Genomic DNA, 18,174 nt, shown 5'->3' with positions numbered 1-18,174 from the left:
CGCCGTTCTAAAGTGCTCATTCAACGCTATCTATGGTGCGCTGGCTTACAGCCGTGCACAAAAACGAGGCACACAGCTGAGAGGGCAAACGCCTCCGCAGTCTTTCAAGATACGTTTCTGGCAAGAAATAGAATAGTACCCTACAAATATATTAAAGTGTCTGGCAAGAAATGGAAACAAACTTGAACTTTAATAAATCTAAGTACAGGTCCAGGGCAGGCTTACAGTAGTGATGCATCTTGCAGCTAAAATAGATTAAAGTAGGCTACAAATGTAGGCTATTCAAGATAAAATAAAAGTAAGGAAAAAAAGATTTGCACTAACTGTTAAAATATATTAAAATATATAGAAACCGGTTTGAATTTGTATGATGAAAATGTTAGTTATGGAAAAGTCTAGCAACATTTAGAGACTGATTTGTGAGTCTAGTTATGGAAATGAAAAATGACATTTTCAGAAATGTTGCACTTTCTTACAATTAGTAGTACTTGAAGTTGACATTTAAGTGGCCCTCCTATGAGTTGACGATACCAGCAGTGGCCCCAAGCCAATTTGAGTTTGAGACCGCTGGTATAGATTGTTACAGTATGAATGTTTAATTTGTTGTATGTCTTTGTGTACGTGTGTGTGTGTTAACTAAATGCTACGACATCCACAGCAGACACAGGGGTATCTATCGGACTCAGGGTGGTCTGCTGGTGACAGTGGGGCATCCACTGGACCTGGTTAGAAGATAGGAGGGAGAGAGAGAGGCACTAGGGAGAGGGAAGGCAGAACAGGGTTAGTAGCACACAGAGTCATAAAAGCAACACAGATATTAAAACAGGCAACCTGGGGCAAGCTCCTGGAATATATTTGGCTAAGGACATTTATAGAGCAATACATTACATTAAATTACATTTTCAGAGCAAGAAAGGCTAAGAGCATCAGGTCCAGTCTATCTATCGAACTCAGGGTGGTCTGCAGGCGACAGTGGGGCATCAACTGGACCTGGTTAGAAGGTAGGGGGAGAGAGAGAGAGGCACTAGGGGAGGCAGAAAACGGTTAGTAGCACGCTGAGCCATTGAAGCAACACAGATGTCAGAACAGAACAATCCTGTTTCAGGGTAACCGGCTTCTGTACACTACTTGATATACATACAGTGCATAGCAGGATCTACACCAATGTATACATACAGTTGTATATGCCTACAGTGTGTAGACTGGGACACACATTTTAAACTAGAAATGGTGCTCAGAGAGCACAGACCTCCGCCTGTGAATGCATTTCGTGGCCCTGTGCACGCCAAAATTGAAATTGGCCCATGCTACACCCCTCCACCGAGTTTCATGAAAAGCATAGGTAGTTTTTCTGTCATCGTAGTCCAAACAATGAATGGACTACGTACGGGCCGTGATTCACCTGGGCGGAGGTAAAAATGACTGCAGGTGAATGGGTGGTTGTATTTGGCCGGCTCTGTGGCGCCCCCCTGGTCACAGCCAGCAGGGGGCAGTGTGGTGCACACCGAGCGACCCCCCCCCCCCCAAACCCCGTGTCTCTAGCGCCCCCACACAGGTAGCTGGCTCATTTTGTGTAATCCTAGTCCAAAAAATGACTTGAGGTGGCTTTTTTGGGCCGGCTCTGTCGTGCCTACTTCGCGTCACAGCCAACGGGGGGGCAATGTGGTGCACTCCGGGCTCTCCCCCCGCACACCCCAGTCCAAACTCTACAGTATGTCTCTAGCACCCCCACACAGGGAGCTGGCTTCATTCTAAGTTCTGTTTTCATTTGTGGATTCGTGGATATGTTCCAAAAGGCAAGCATAATAAAACAAGTTCTTATTTACAAAGGCGGCCTGGCAAAAGCAAAAGCCTCTTGAGGTTAGGGGGCTGAAAATAAAACAAGATTGTATGACTTCTAAGTTGGACGATGCTACACCCTTCCACCAAGTTTCATGAAAATCAGTCCTGTAGTTTCTGCGTAATCCTTCTAACAAACGTACACACACACACGCCACCGAAAACATAACCTCTCGCCCAGTGAAGCAAAGAAATACCCCCATGTGTGATTCTTAAATTCCATTTCCCAAGAGTTAACTTCCTCTCTGTGTGTCTCAGGGGCATGCCTTTGCTCAGGGGCATGACTTTGCTCCTCCTAGCCTCAGTTGGAGGGTCAACCACAAATGGATCCCTGTCTGCAGAGGTTGTCTATGATGTCCTCTACTGCAGCTGCGCTCTTACCCCTGGCCTGGGGTTCTCCTAGTTCCTCTTTTAACTCCATCCCCCTCCCCAACACACACACACACACACACACACACACACACACACTCTCCCTCTCTATCTCTCTCTCTCCCTCTCTCTGTCTCTCTCTCTCTCCCTCTCTCTCTCTATCTCCCTCTCTCTCTCTCTCTCTCTCTCTCTCTCCCTCTCTCTCTCTCTCTCTACTGTAACACACCAACTCCACTGAGCTGTTTATTAATAGCAGCAGCTGGCACTACTGTACGTGAGCCCCCTGAAGCTAACACAAATAGAGAAATCCAAAGTCTGTGTGTTTTACAGGAGATCAGAACATGCGACAGAGAAGAGAGATTCTGTGGCTGATCTGCTGCTGTGACACCGGAAGGAAACAAGCACGTTGGCGCGTTCTATAAAAGAGACACCCCCTCCATTCCACTAAATTGAATTGTGTAATCTTCTACCTGCTCTTTCCTCCCCCCCGGCCACTGGCTCTGGCAGGCACTTTGTACTGCGCTCTCTGATAACAGTAACACCCAGCCGCCCTCAATCTCCCCTACAATACACTCTCTCTCTCTCTCTCTCTCACACACACACACACACACACACACACACACACACACACACACACACACACACACACACTCTGGTGCTAACAAGGCATATCAGTGTACATACCAGCGTTTTATACACACACACACACACACACACACACAATGTACACTGGTACGAAAGCGAGCCTCCAGTATTGTTCCAGCAACTGCACATTCCAGCCAGTCCATTTGTCTTATTAGAAACCTCTAGTCCTCTAGTCCCAGGCGCGGCGTTCCTCTCTCTATTTCCTCATATCACAAGCAGGGAGAGGTCAATTAAATGGGCTTAGGTAAGAATGGAAGAAATTGCCTGCAAGAATTCCTCTGGGAGGAGCGGGGGAGGGAGATGTTAGTGCTCACCGGGTGCTATTTATATCGTGATGAGGTGGGAGCTGGGAGGATAATGTGCAGTCAGCCAGGAGACGGCATCGGACCACTCTCACTAATCAAGGGGACATGGCCGCGTCTTCCCAAAGAGGCTTAAGACAGTTTCGACTGTCCTCTCTGCTGATAGGCCGGGACAGAGAAGCGTAGGGGACAGCACAGCCCACAGGATCAGTCAACAGAGAGACTCAGAACAGAGGACATGTCCTTATTGTAGTTAGTTCTCGTTTTGCACTGTGCTTAAGTACAGACCAATCCATGTCCAAATGCTCCGTAGAGTATTTTAACTCCAAGGAGAAGATGAAACTCTGAACTCAACAGTGTTGGAGTAAATATTATAATAGAGGCCAATAATTGGTGGCAGGCAAAACAACGCTGCAGAAAATGGACAAAGACACGCACATCCAATATGTTTAAAACTGGGCGCTAGACAGAAAAACAAACTGATCAGGAAAAATAGAGTCTGCACACCAGAAATATGCTCCCAGGAATATTTAATTGGCACCGAGGTGCCGTTTCGGGCTACAAGTCCTTCTTCAGACAAAAGGTAAAAGGCAAAACAACACTACCAACCATTCATATTCACAGTGCACTTTTTCCCCCTAAGGGCACATTTTGCCGTATTTTTTCACTCTTGTCACATCAATTTTAATTTGCACAGCTTAGCCTCTGTTTTTTTCTTGCTAATGTTTGAATAATTAAATGGTATTTTCTGTGGGAACATAGACATTTGCAGGGACCACATATTTTTAATGGTGTCCTGTAGGCATGTATTACTGCCTGCCCAAGACAGCGGTCCCAGGCTTATAGTTTCCTCATATCCTCACCAGAGCAGAGAATGGCTGCCTTCAGCCACTTTACTTATCATGACTCTTCCTTTCAGATATACAATCGTGCACTGATGCATTTAAAGAAATCGTTCTTAAAAGTAATCTTGATCTTGTTGGTATTCTTCAAATGCCTCAAATGTCAGCACAAATTCATATTAACTTTTGGAGTTGTTCAAGGTCAGGGGCTCGTTCTTTCCATCAACATCAACTGGCATTGGAAATAAAGAGTATTGTCCTTCTGGATACAGACACCTTTTTCAATGCAATTTAAGATATTGATAACAGTTTGTAGAATGTTAGATATTGATAACAGTTTTTAGAATGTAAGATATTGATAACAGTTTGTATTGTGTAGATGTGATGAAAGCTGTGTGTGTTTTGATGTGTCTATACATACATATCCGAGTGTATGTGTGCATGCATATGCGTGTGTGTGTGTGCATGCATATGCGTGTGTGTGTGTGTGTGTGTGTATATATATGAAAAAGAGATGAAAGCTGTGTGTTTTGATGTGTCTATACATACATATCCGAGCGTATGTGTGCATGCATATACATGTGTGTGTGTGTGTGTGTGTGTGTGTGTGTGTGCGTGTGAAAAAGAGAGTGAGAGAGATCATCTTCAAACGAAGCAGCCACTCCTAATACCATCCATCACTGGCATAAATCATGAATCGCAACGCATGCGCGCACACTCAATTCACATTAAAACACACATTTCACAGGGACATGCTTGTTTAGTTTCCCTCCACTACTCATTGCATTAATGTCTTCTGGGAAATCCTTGAAGTATATCTTATTTTTGAGCATGGATTCTACTGTATTTCTTGCTTTGTAATGCATATACTGTACACACCACCATATTCTCTACTACCAAGGACTCTAAGGACTATATTCCTATGTGTGTCCTCTGCTTCCTTCAATACTGGGTCAGTTGTGCCCATGGAGTTTACCCCACTGCCTGGCCGCCCGTGTCCTGGAGATTTGTGCAACCCACAGTGCAAAGTTTGCATTTCCAGCTTGAGTCATAATGCATGTCTTGAGGCAAAATATCACTCTTGCTGTCAAAATTTATATATTCATGCATTCATGCTTTCAGCTCTACCATTAATCTGGGCTTTTATTGTTGACTAATAAAAGGCAAGGCGGTGGGATACTTAAATTATATTTAGGCTGATAAATTCTTATCGTATTGACTAATGGTTCGGAACCTTTAGTAGTTAGAAGGATCTACAGTATGGAATGATAAAGTAATATTGGAATGCATTGTATGTCTTTACTTCTTTGTTAAAATTCTGCTAAGGTTTCACAAATCAACATAGGCAGACAGCAGCCCAAACGTAAAGGATCATGAAGAATGTATCTGAGGTCTTCTGTTCTGTCTACCTGGTGCTCATTTAGAAGCCATTGGGAAACAAAATTATATTTAGCTACTAACAAGGGCTAATCTACAGTGAGTGTTAAATAATTGATTTAGATTGTATGGCATGTAAACAGGCTGTCTAAAAATATTTTAAATATCTGGACCATTTTAATGCTGCAAACAGGACATTGAATGAGTGGGTGAACCATTGAGTGAGCCATGCAGTGTTCTGACGCAAACCTACAGTATAATTAAAGGTAATCTATAAACCAACTACACATTTAACAATGGACTCTCGGTATGTCGCCAGCGTGAATCATCCCCGACGCAGTGGGATGCTGCTACTGCGGAGCCTTTCATCCAACACTCCTTTGTCAATAGAGATTAGAGCAGCCGAGCCAAGTTGATTTCATCTGCTTGTGTGGGGGAGTTGCTGGAGCACCAGACAGACCTTCATTGCAGGAATCTCATGCCTCTCCTTGTGTGTGGGACAGCCATCTCTGACTTAGGCTAAGGAGGCAATTTAACTTGTCTGTATTCAAATGTATTCCCTTTTTTCTTCTTGTTTACTTTGTTGAAGATGAAATCGGGTCACCCAGGAAGCTCTGTATAGAGTACAAGCTATGGGTACGGATAGGATGATTGGAACCACGGTAGAGAAAGACGCGTGCACTCAGGAAGAAAGAGGCACCAGCTTGTTTATGCTAGTTCATGGAGCTACTCTCCACTGTTAGGGAGGACACTACTTAGCTACACCAACTAATTAGTGCACACACTGACGGACAAATTAAAACAACATTGTCACAGAACATTTACAGAATCTCTTGTATGTCATCACACATGAATTGAAAAAGTTAAAACATTGGTTTGATAAAAACAAATTGTCTTTAAATTTGAAAAAAAAAAGCGATATAACAGTTCAACTTATGAGAGAGTAGAACAAACAACTTTCTTGGGTATAATCATCGACGACAAGATATCCTGGAAACCCCATATCAGTCATGTAAGGGCTCAGATGGCCAAAAGTGTGGGGATTACGAAACGCTGTAAACATTTCATCAATGAAAAGTCACGCCTTATCCTCTATCATTCTCTTGTGTTTCCATTTTTGAATGATGGTGTGGAGGTCTGGGGTAATTCATATTGTTCTAATTTATAACCTCTTTACACACTGCAGAAAAAAGCTATTAGGATTGTATACAAGGCTATGTATAAGCAACATATCACCCCTTTGTTTCTGCAAGCGTCAACCTTAAAATTGTGGGACTTGATTAAAGTAAGAACTGTTCAAATCATCTTCAAAGCTTCAAACAAAGCTCTTCCAGATCTCATCCAATACTTGTTTACTGGGAGGATAGGAACCCATCACTACAAGCTCAGAGGGAAACAAAAACTTCAACAGCCATGTATAAGAACTACTCTCAAATCAATGTGTATATCTGTTCGTGGAGTGAATTTATGGAATGGACTAGATGAGGAGGTTAAGCTGAGTAAAAACATAAACCAGTTTAAGAGGAAGTTTAAAAAAAAAAAAAAGAAATATACGAAAGGTATATGGAGGAGGGTAAACTTGATGTCTTGCATTAGTTGGCCAGTCTGCATGTTATGTTTTTTGGATATGCTGGGAGATCAGGGGTAAAAGAGCAATGCTCTTGTAATGTCTGTTGTAAAGTTTGTTGAAATGTTTTGTGTAAATGTGTGTGGGAGATGGAATTTTATAAGCTTAGCTTCTTCCATCTCCCTTTCAAACCATTATGTGGACAGTGTGTGTTGTTAGCACAGCCAGGGGTTTTGCATGTGAAAGGTTGAGGGAGGTAGAGTGAAACTACAACAAAGGACAAGGGTGAGGATAATCATTTCTATGACAACGTCCTCTTGTAGGAAATTGCACCTTTTCAGTGTGGAGAGTTTCATGCCGAAATGAAGAAATATTGGCTCGTGGTATCCGATTTGCACATTGCTGCTGGCAAGTGCATCACATTTTACAGATACCTTTTAGTGTTGAGAGCTTGGGAGCTTTCCAACAGAGCAGCGTTTGTTGAAATGGAGAGCAGTTGAGTTTACCTGGCCTGGGATCACTATTCTGATCAAGTGAACTCAAATTATTTTTCGCTCCACGGAATGCCATGTGTGAATTGGGGTGGCGAAGCCAGGCTAGAGGTAAATAATAGCCTTGAATGTACTGTCATAAAACAATGAGACTATGGCCTGGGTTACACAGCAATGTTTCAAGAACGTTTGGTTCCCGTTTGCACCTCACAGTTACAACGGGAACGGCGTTAGCGTTTTGAAAACCTGTGAAATTTCGAGAATGCTGCGATGGTTGTTTTCATTGATGAAAGCAATCTCACTTTGATAATGTTCGTTCGGCTATTGTAGGCTACAGTTAAATTATAACACAAAATCATTTTAAAGCCCAGAATGTGATTGTAGGATTCAATGTGATTGCTTAGTCGAAATATGCTTCTCTTGTCCGACCAAGATTCTATTAGTCGAGTAATGAAGCTTGTTAGACAAAGGCTATAGGCTATATAACATTAATAAAATCGACTACGAGTTTCCTAATTCTGTGATTTGTGTTATGAGTGATGACTGATTTGCTTCCATACATAGCTGCAGGAGTGCATTTTGAGCATGGTGCTGCTGACAAAAGTCTTAAGTCCAGACCAATCTCTAAAATGCATGGTGCGCAATGTAAAGAGGAAGCCTATCTTTATTTCATTTTGTTAGGATATTCTATTCGATTTGATTATTTTCTGCCATTCTAATTTGTTCTATCTATGTTATTCTTTTATGCATTATAATAATCAAAACGCAATCTCCAAAGACACAGCAGCAGCGTTAAGCTATATAATTTAGACAAAGTGCAATCGCAAAACACTACACTTCGAAAAATGACACCCTCTCACATCTACAGTATACGTTTTTAGTCACAGACTATACGATTTTTCAAAGACTGGGATCATGCAGGTCATTTGCATTAAGACTAAAAACTTCAGATGATATTAAACATGCTTGATTTTACCAGAACTTCAATATAAAAAGACTCAATTAAGTATTTGTAATGAAGACTTTTTAGCGCCTTGTACTGTCCCACCGGAAAACTCCTGGACCTCTGCAGTTCACCTACAGAGCCAAGAGGTCTGTAGACGATACAGTAAACATGGCGCTCCACTTTCTCCTCCAGCACCTGGACTCTGCAGGAACCTACGCCAGGATCCTGTTTGTGGACTTCACCACCACGCGTCTCTGCTGCAGGACAAGCTCTCCCAGCTGCTCGTGCCTGACTCCACCTGCAAGTGGATCACCAACATCCTATCTTACAGGGAGCAGCAGCATGTGACGTGGGGGAAACAGGTCTCTGACTACCGGACCATCAGAACGTCAGGTTCCCCTCATGGCTGCGTCCTTCCCCTCTCTTCTCCCTGTATACGAACAGCTGCACCTCCAGTCATCAGTCACTCAAGCTTCTGAAGTTCACTGATGACATTTGGCTCGTCTCTGATACGGATGAGTCCGCCTACAGGTTGGAGATTGATCATTGGATGTCCTGGTGTGGCCAAAACAACCTGGAGCTCAACACTCTAAAGACAGTGGAGATGGTTGTGGACTTGAGAAAGAACCCAGCCCCAACGACCTCACCTCCAATCACCCTGGTTGACTCCCCAGTGAACACTGTATAGTCCTTCCGCTTCTTCTGCACCATCACCCAGGACATCAAGTGGCCAAGAAGGCACATCAGAGGATATACTTCCTGAGACAGCGGACAGCGTTATTGTATTTTGCACTGTCCTGACTTGTCCTTGCACTATGTATATTGTTATGCACCAATTAGACCATAGCAATTCCTTGTATGTGTAAACTTAAGTAAGTAAGCCTTTTGAGAACCAATGTTTATCGGGCCTAGTGGCCCATAGTGCAGGAGCCTATCTCCTGTTTCTGTGGCGTGAAGCAGCTTGATGTACAAGTACACCCCCTGGACATGACACAGGGACCTACCCTCAATCCAACTCTTAATGCTGAGCGCCAAGCATCGGATACGATTTTTATAGTCTTTGGTATGACTCGGCCAGGGATCGAACTCACAACCTCCCAGTCTCAGTGTAGACACTTTAACCGCAAGGCCACTGAACTGGTCATGTGTAAACCTACTTGGCAATCAATGTGATTCTGATGTCTTGTGTTGTGCTGAAGCTGTATGCTCACTTCAGTTCTGCGTTAACTCCACTTACTGTAGAAGCTGAGCTGGTTAAGCAGGGTCTGTTGGATAAAAGCTGGATCAAAACTTATCTCTGGGCATCCTAGATGGAACCTTACTTCCGAGGTTAGCTGAGATATGCCTCTCACTCCCAGAAATGTGCGCTGTGACAGCAAAACGCGATGATTTGTTAATTTCATGCAGATTCCAGAGAGCTGTACAAATTGCTTAGATCCGCAAAAATCCAAAGCATCCCGGTGATTTGCACATCTACTTTATTAAGAGATGTGGATTTACCTAGAGCCAAGTCTGAAATAGGCTTCTTTTTTTAAAGGTTAAATCGCAAACTCTGGGGCTTTAGGAGGGGCAATGCAGAGGCAACCCTGGATATACAGACAGTCTCTCTCTCTCTCTCTCTCTGTCCCTCGGGGTTTGGCGATTAATCCTCAGCTTGCGCCTGTGGAGCAAGATTAACTGTTGAGGTTTCTGTACTTTACCATGAGCCTGAGTAGGGCTGGAGGACCTCAGTTGGCATGAACTCAAGCCCCTCTTCCCCAGGACCTGAGAGTTGCACCCTCTGAACGTATGTTCAGAAAACAACTAAAAACACACTTATTCAGACAGGCCTTTGGTCATTTATAATTGATTAATGATAATATATATAATAATTGATAATTTTTTGCTGCTTGCAATGTTCTCTTTTTGTTTTTGTTTCTGGTTTTAATGTGTTTTGGATTGCATATTTTATGTTGGATTTTAATGTATTACTGTAAAGCACTCTGTGCATCCGTGCTGTGAAGAGCGCTATATAAATAAAGCTTACTTACTTACTTACTTACTTACTGAATGTGACTCTATTCTCAAAGCCTTTGTTAAATGGGCTCTCAACCTCAAGGTATGACAACACTGCAGAGAAGTGCACTGTGGAGGGAGAGATGGGTTAATGCACAAACATATCCAGAGGAAAACGGTTTGCTCGGATTTGTCATGTAATTACCGTGGTCCTTTGAAATGGTCTAATAGCACCACAGCGATTTCTACGATTTAGGTCTTTGTCAAATTAAAGGCTAATTGAGATTTTTAAAAATCATTGCACAGCACACAATACACATTGCCATTATTATTCAGGAAGGATTAATTCATTTAATGTCAAGTGTAAATGAGGTCAAATGAACACAATGGGACAGATTTAATTGGTAGATTTAATTGGCAAAACTTATTAGTAACATTTTCAAAATCAACATGGACGGTGAGCCAGCATTTCAATTTAGTAGACTTTTGTTTCACATAACTCTGTCGTTAGAAAAGCCACCGCATTTTGAACTTCTGAAGTGTCCAGGCCAGGCAACCGCGCTCCATTGTCTGCTTAATTGCTTACTATAATTTGCTTTGCTTGCATTGTCACGGTCCCTTTGTAGCATGATCAGATTACCGGGCACTGTAATTACTGTCATGTTGTAACTATCACCAGCAGATCCCAGACCAGCTGCCACATTGTTCTAACTTGGTTATCTTCATTTCCTCCCCTTCAGAATGAATACACATGTCCCCGCCCTCTCCCCGGAGCCTGGCTTGGAGATGTACCCACAATTCACTAGAGGAACTGGTCTAGCAGCCTCAGCAGTGCAAACAGGCTCAGGGGCCGGGCCTACAGCCTCTTAAACCTGGCCCTCCATCCATCACATCTGCTCAGATACGGGGCCAATCTGCCAGCAAGCTCCAATTGGGCACACCAAGGATTCCACATGACTCATTTCACCCTATCAATACCTATGTTTTCTTGTGATCTTTTTTGACTCTTGGCTGAGACTTGTATAGTGCTGGAGCAGTTGAATGGGCTAGGAGCAGCCTGCGTCGTTCTCAGCCCATCGCCACCGTGATGGTATCACCCTGAGGAGGACATCTAAGACACGTGAGTGGTAGTGAGTTGGCGGGTTTATGGCATCCAGCAGCTACTGGAGAACCGAAAGAGAATACAGGGAAAAGAATGGACCCATGGCGTGGGTGAGGCTTAGCCCCCTCCGGACCGGCGTCGGACGCTTCTGCTCATCGATGCACAGATGGGGTTCGGCATCATGCGCGGCGTGCGAGTGTGGCGCCGTGGAACAAACCGCAGACCACGTCATCCAGGACTGTCCGATATATCGGACACCCAACAGAATGCGTGGCCTGACGGTCGTGGATGACGAAACGGTGACGTGGCTCCTGGAGGTGTGCCCGGAAATATAACCCGGGTGACCCCCTCACCCAGGCTCGGGGTGGTAAAAGGATAGCCCCTCGGCCCCGAGCTTGGGGGGAGAGGACGAACCAACCTTACCCAAACGACGAAGAAGAAGAAGAAGAAGAATGGACTCATGAACTCCTGTGGAAACTGAACAAGTGGCTCTGACTGCCTGGCAAATATGAGAATTGGTGTGTAATTTAAAATAAATGTACATGTTTTTTTCCTTTCTGCTTTTCCCCTGTACCTGTACTTGAGTTTTTCTAGATCCCTAAGGAGAACTTGGTTCAATAGCTGGAGCTCAGCAAACACTGTCTGAGAGGAACACGTGACGTTCTCTCTGAGAAAGCCACATTTACATATTTCAGTCACGTTGTAATTACAATAAAGTGATCCGCAATCAAAACGAGAAAAAAAGGAGAAAAGGAAGATGGTACCATTTTCTAATTTCTGAAATGTACTTTATGATTCTGAATATGTACTTGTTTCTGAATATGTATTTGTTTCTACCATCACCAACACCAATACCAACACCAAAAAATAAAGGTCTTTAACAATGATGTTTGGGGTCTCCATCTCCTGGGTGGTGTTGGAGCTGGTCCTGGTGTTTCTGTCATATGGAACTGACTTCAGGACTAGGGGGTTTCACAGGGGAACCATTTCAAAGTGGATCTGTTGCCTCTGAGGGGATTTTGATATGAGGCTGCTGCAGTCAGACTAGTAGAGTAGAGTATGTGTGTGTGTGTGTGTGTGTGTGTGTGTGTGTGTGTGTGTGTGTGTGTGTGTGTGTGTGTGTGTGTGTGTGTGTGTGTGTGTGTGTGTGTGTGTGCTTGTTAAACTACCCTTGTGGAGCCCAGATGTCCCCACAAGGATAGTGAAACAAGACAAAATTGTCCTTGTGGGCCTCATAAGGTTAGGGTTCATTTTAGGGTCAAAGGTTAGGGTTCAGGGATTGAGCTACAATTATGGTTAGAGATGGAGTAGAGGTCAACGGTTATGTATAGGGTTAGGTTTAGGGGTTTTCTGGGGTTACAGGGTTAGAGTTAAGGTTAGGTTTAGGGGTAGGAGTTACAGGTGGTGTGTGTGTGTGTGTGTGTGTGTGTGTGTGTGTGTGTGTGTGTGTGTGTGTGTGTGTGTGTGTGTGTGTGTGTGTGATGTAATGCTTGTAATGCTTCAAGACCTCTACCATCATTCCTGCCCCCCAAAAAAGGAAAATGTGTGTGTGTGTGTGTGTGTGTGTGTGTGTGTGTGTGTGTGTGTGTGTGTGTGTGTGTGTGTGTGTGTGCGTAATAGGGTTGCCTAATAGGGTTTGAGGAAGACATGTACATGTATAGGATATGTTTTAGAAAATGTAAAGTACATCTAACATCATATGGTGATACATGCTTGTACACTTCATTATTCAAAGCATACTGTCAGGGCGTGTGTTGTGTGTTGAGTGGATGTGAATTGTGAATAAGTTGTGCTTTCTTTGTGTTCTGAATTATCTGCAAGGCATACAGCCTAAAGCCTAAAGTGAAGTGTTTGCCCCATTTCAAAATGTTTTTCAAAATATTTTCTATTGTATATTTGTCTCCCCCTTAAAGTTATACAATTTTCATAATTAACTATTATTTGTTCACAAAAAATGCTGTTTTATAACTATATTAATGTCTAAATTATGGTGAGCCATATCAATTGGTCATATCTCTACCATATTTTAATGGTTATCATATACATTTGTAACAAAGCTGTACTCCAACATAAGGATTTTTAGGGTGTACATGAAGTAATAAAATCTATGGACATTGTGAGCATGAGCACACTAAATTGAAAGAGTGTGTTATCTGAGAGGTGAAGACAGCTATATCGCAAGTAAGTGATTGGAGAGTGTGAGAGGGAATGTGTAGGCCCTATGTGTCCCCGCATATGGGGGAGAGATGTTTGGTAAGTGTGTTTGTATACAGTACATAGACCTACTGTATGCTCTGTGTCTATGTGCGTGCTTGATGAAGTCCAGCTTATTCTCCCTCCGAGGGGCTGTCATGTCAACATCAGTCTCATTAATTTTGAGCGTTTTGCGCTGATCTCTGTCTGAGCGTAGCCTACAGTCCACGGCGCCTCGCTGCCGCCGCCTCCCTCTGCTGCACCGTCCCGCTAATTACCCCGCGTGTACAACGCTTTCCGTCTCTGAAGAGGGGGCCAAGTTTATGAATCCGCCCCACATTTGTTCACTGATCTCGGAACGTGTCAAGCTGTCAGATCAGAGCTCCAGATGGCAAATCTGTCGGTGCGTTCCCCCCTAGCGTCTCCTGTATCGCTTTCTCTTTCTCTGCATGTCTCACTCCTCACGCTCTTTCTCCCCCCCACCCCCCCGGTGTCTCGGCTGAACGCAACACAGACAGAGCGCTGTGTTCCTCCCAGCACACGGTATGAATTATTCATGTTCCGTCCTGCCCCGTGCTGACCAGAGTCCAGCCGTTTGGCAGTCTGCAGCGTTTCCTCCGGAAGGCCCCAGAGTAAAGATGTTGAACTGGGGGCAAATACACTGGTGTGTGTTTTATTAACCCCCATCACAGTAAACAACTGAACATGACACTCACTGGCCTCTCTGGGGGAGTTTTTCCCCTGAATACCTCATTATGGATTATACACACAGTAGAGATTGAAACCATGGCGTTGTACAGTTCGTTTGGATATCGACACATTCTCCTGTAGGGTCCTTAGTCCTATTCACTGATTCACCTGCTCTTCTAGACTCATACAGTACATACTAAGTACTCGTAGAATTCTCATAGAATTCTCTGTAATAAATTCTCAAAGAAAGAGAGTCTTGTTTCTCCATTCACATAAGTGTTTTATTCTTAGTTACACTGCTGAGAGGGACGTTTTCAAGTCATGATTCTGTATAGTCACATCAAAAGTTCTCCAGAAATGTAATCAGAAGGTGCAGCGCATAGCTTTTTATGCTGTGCTCGACGCAACCCAAACATGAATATGTAAATGTCTCTTAAAGGAGTAGTAAAGGGAAAATGCATGTTTAGCCCTGTTTTACTTACTCAGGTTACTTATGATCATATACAATGGTTCAGATCAAAACGTTGACAAAACTAGCACTTTTGAGAAAGTCTGATAATTGCTCTAGCACCGTTTTGATCATACAATGGATGTGGGAGGGCATCTTGAAAAATCTATCAAAAACATGTTAAACTCTCGATTTCAAAGACTGTAGAGATAACAGTCTCTTAACCAATGTCTGTAGAGATAACAGGGTAGTCTGGCAGATCAATAGTTGACCTGTAAGTGAGATATCACAGACCAACGTTTATAGTGTTAAAAGGCCCAAGACCAGGCCACCTAGCGAGTTGTAAAGGGTTAAACATTCTCCCCTTGCCTGACATGGTCCTGGGATAAAGTGGCCATAGAAGTAGGTGATATGAGAAATGCTCTCACTCCTACGAATGCGTGTCTTTGAAACGCAATCATCTTCAAACACACACAGCGTTGCAGTCGTTGAAAGCCTCGTTTCACATTACGGTTCTGCACGTCGTCTACAACAAGGTCAGGGCCAGCCTCAGCGACAGAACATGAACAAGCAAATGTACTCTGCAAGTCAGGTTGACATTAACAAGAGTGTCATTGGTCATGGTGTCCAATTCAACACAACCCAGCCGTGTGTGTATATGCAGACTGTATAAGGCTATCAACACTTGTCACTTGAGCTGGAACCTTGTCAGAGCCACAGAGAGAGAGAGAGAGAGAGGGGGGGGGGTAGCATATAGAGAGAGAGAGCGAGACAGAGACGAAGGTGATAGAGGCAAAGAAAATAGTGCAGTCGGATGACTCCAATCATCACACTCTTTCCTTCCTTATTGATTCTACTGTTCATGTCTAGAGGTCAGCAGTACCTTGAGAACCAATAGTAAGTACATAAGGACATAACATTAGTATAGTAAGTACACCGCCTGGACATAACACTAGTATAGTAAGTACATCACCTGGACATAACACTAGTATAGTAAGTACATCACCTGGACATAACACTAGTATAGCAAGTACATAACTCTAGTATAGTAAGTACATCACCTGGACATAACACTAGTATAGCAAGTACATAACTCTAGTATAGTAAGTACATCACCTGGACATAACACTAGTATGTAGCAGGGACTTTCCCCCAATCCAAGCCTTGATGCTGAGGGCCAAGCAGGGAGGCATTGGGTACCATTTTGTTAAAATAATCTTTGGAATGACTCAGCCGGGGATCGAACCCACAACTTCCCAGTCTCAGGGCAGACACTCTAACCACAAGGCCACTGAGCTGGCCCAAATAGGGGTCAGAAAAGCACAGAAAAAGGGTCACTCACAGACAAGGCACAGGTAACTCACAGCCATGCATGTCCCCGGTTAGTCACGTGGAGCAGCAGTACTACTGTAGCTACTTTGTCAGACAACATTCCTCCACTGCTGCTCAAACATCAAGTCTAAAGGCGGATTCATAATCTATGCATGCCAACAAGGATACGCAAGCTGTATTTGATGCATCTCTACGTAGCAACGCATCTTTTAATGTACACAAGTGCTTGTGCACTGTATACTGTAGACTCTACTACTCTACAGTGTAGAGCCTGCATTTACAGCCTTGTCAGTGTAACTAGGTATGAACAAGGCCTCAAAGGTTTGGTATTACTTGAATTACACACCTACAGTATAGAACATGCTAGAAAGAAGACTCTCAAGAGGTGAAGTGGCTCATCACAGTCATTACAGCGGGTACTTGCCTGGGCCTGAAACCATCATCTGCAGTGACTCACCACGGCATGAGAGGTGAATCATCTTCAAAGCCAAGAGAGTAGTAAAAGTAAAAACAGATCTCGCAGTCGTGGAGTTAAATGTGTAGCTAAACCAAAGAACATATAGAAACACAACATGTGCACTTACCAACTTGGGAAATGGGACCGGGAGAGTGCCTCAATTTTCACCAATTTATTCGTCCATCCAAATATATCTGCTTGCTCTGATGAAGGCTAATGGGCTGAAACATGGGCAGAATGCTCTTACCATCGGTGGGCAAAATTATTTGGATGGCCAAATAAACTGGTGAAATTGAGGCACTGTCCGTGTTCTGGTTTTTCAAAATTGGCGAGTGCTACCTGCACGTCTTTGGATGTTGTTTTTCAAATAACAGAACACCACACTTGTACCTGGACGCACCCACTATCACTCTGTACCAGGGGCCAGTTGGTGGTGTCCATATTTGTCCGATTTGCCGAATGTTCTCACGAAAGGCCTTCAAGGAACTTGACAGTGATGCACCCGGTACTGAGTCCAAGCGTCACTTGCATTAAACGACAGCGATCCAGCAGCGGTGGAAGGCGCGCTGCCAATCCCCCAGATGGCACATTAACACATGCGTGCCTTAAGCTGGGGGTGACATATATACAGTGAGAAGACGAGCTGAACTGCCGAGCACCACAAAGACTCCCCCCAAAATAGCACATCCACCCACCTCTCACTGTGGGTGTTACAGTGGCAGGTAAGTCTCAAATACTGTACGAACACATTCTGAACATAAAATTGATATTTCAACCTGCAGGAGACATATTTTGTCCTGTGTGGGGCCCTGTCCAAAGTGGCCCAATCAGTGAGCATGGCCGCGTGTTATGAAAGGATATAGCCTAGGATATTAGTTTAGGATTTTTAGAGTAGAATGTTAGTAGACTTTTGGAAGGATTATAAATATGTATTTTGCAGGGAGTGTAGACACATACTAGCTGGACCACACCTGAAGGGGGTGTGGTTCTGGTACCTGACTGAGGCTTATCAGGTGGCACGAATTGGCGTGCGACAACACACAAGGATGTATTGCGGGAGACGATCTTTGCGCAAAAAGATTGTAGCCAACTCGCCTGGGCCAGGAGTCCACTCCTTTTGGAATGAATGTTGTGTGTATGAAAATAAAACTAAACGTCCAACGGAATACCGAGGACCGACTGACACCAGGATAGGTCCAGTAACCAGAAGACCCAGTCACAAGGTGCGTGCGAGCCTAACCCCCTCCCTTAGGTTACACTGATACCCGTCTTCTGGGATAATGCCAACCACCCATTATCGTTGAGTTTAGAGGTGCCTCTTTAGATTACAGCGTAGGCCCCTTAGCTTTATTCCACTAGCCTGGTACCGTTAGTTTTCCCCTAGACCTAGTAATTAGAGTAGCTAAGGATAATCCTCTTGGGCCCGCGCGTTTCTGTAATAATTGGAGGCTTCGTCCGGGATTGAATGGTGGTTTTTGTTGTTGTTGTGTTTTTTGGATGTTTAGTTGTGTATGGTGCATTCTGTGGTTCAGCATTTCTAGTGATGGCTATGGTGTGCTAGCTTCGGTAGTATGATAGC

At 43.8% G+C, this 18,174-nt stretch overlaps 1 protein-coding gene across 1 annotated transcript in view; it reads left to right on the top strand.

Moving 5' to 3' along the window:
* Window positions 1-11,179, top strand: part of lrrtm4l1 (leucine rich repeat transmembrane neuronal 4 like 1) — a gene marked incomplete at both ends in the record, with an annotated part of 23,101 nt that extends 11,922 nt beyond the window's left edge. The window contains one exon of the mRNA XM_084454871.1: window positions 11,114-11,179. Coding sequence (XP_084310997.1) covers window positions 11,114-11,179 — 66 coding nt within the window. The remainder of the gene's footprint in view (window positions 1-11,113) is intronic.
* Between the last annotated feature and the right edge of the window lie 6,995 nt (window positions 11,180-18,174).

Source organism: Borostomias antarcticus, assembly GCF_949987555.1.
Source record: "Borostomias antarcticus genome assembly, chromosome: 2".
NCBI lineage: Eukaryota > Metazoa > Chordata > Actinopteri > Stomiiformes > Stomiidae > Borostomias > Borostomias antarcticus.
Note: the sequence above shows the minus strand (reverse complement) of the source record. Positions and strands in the feature narration are given on the sequence as shown.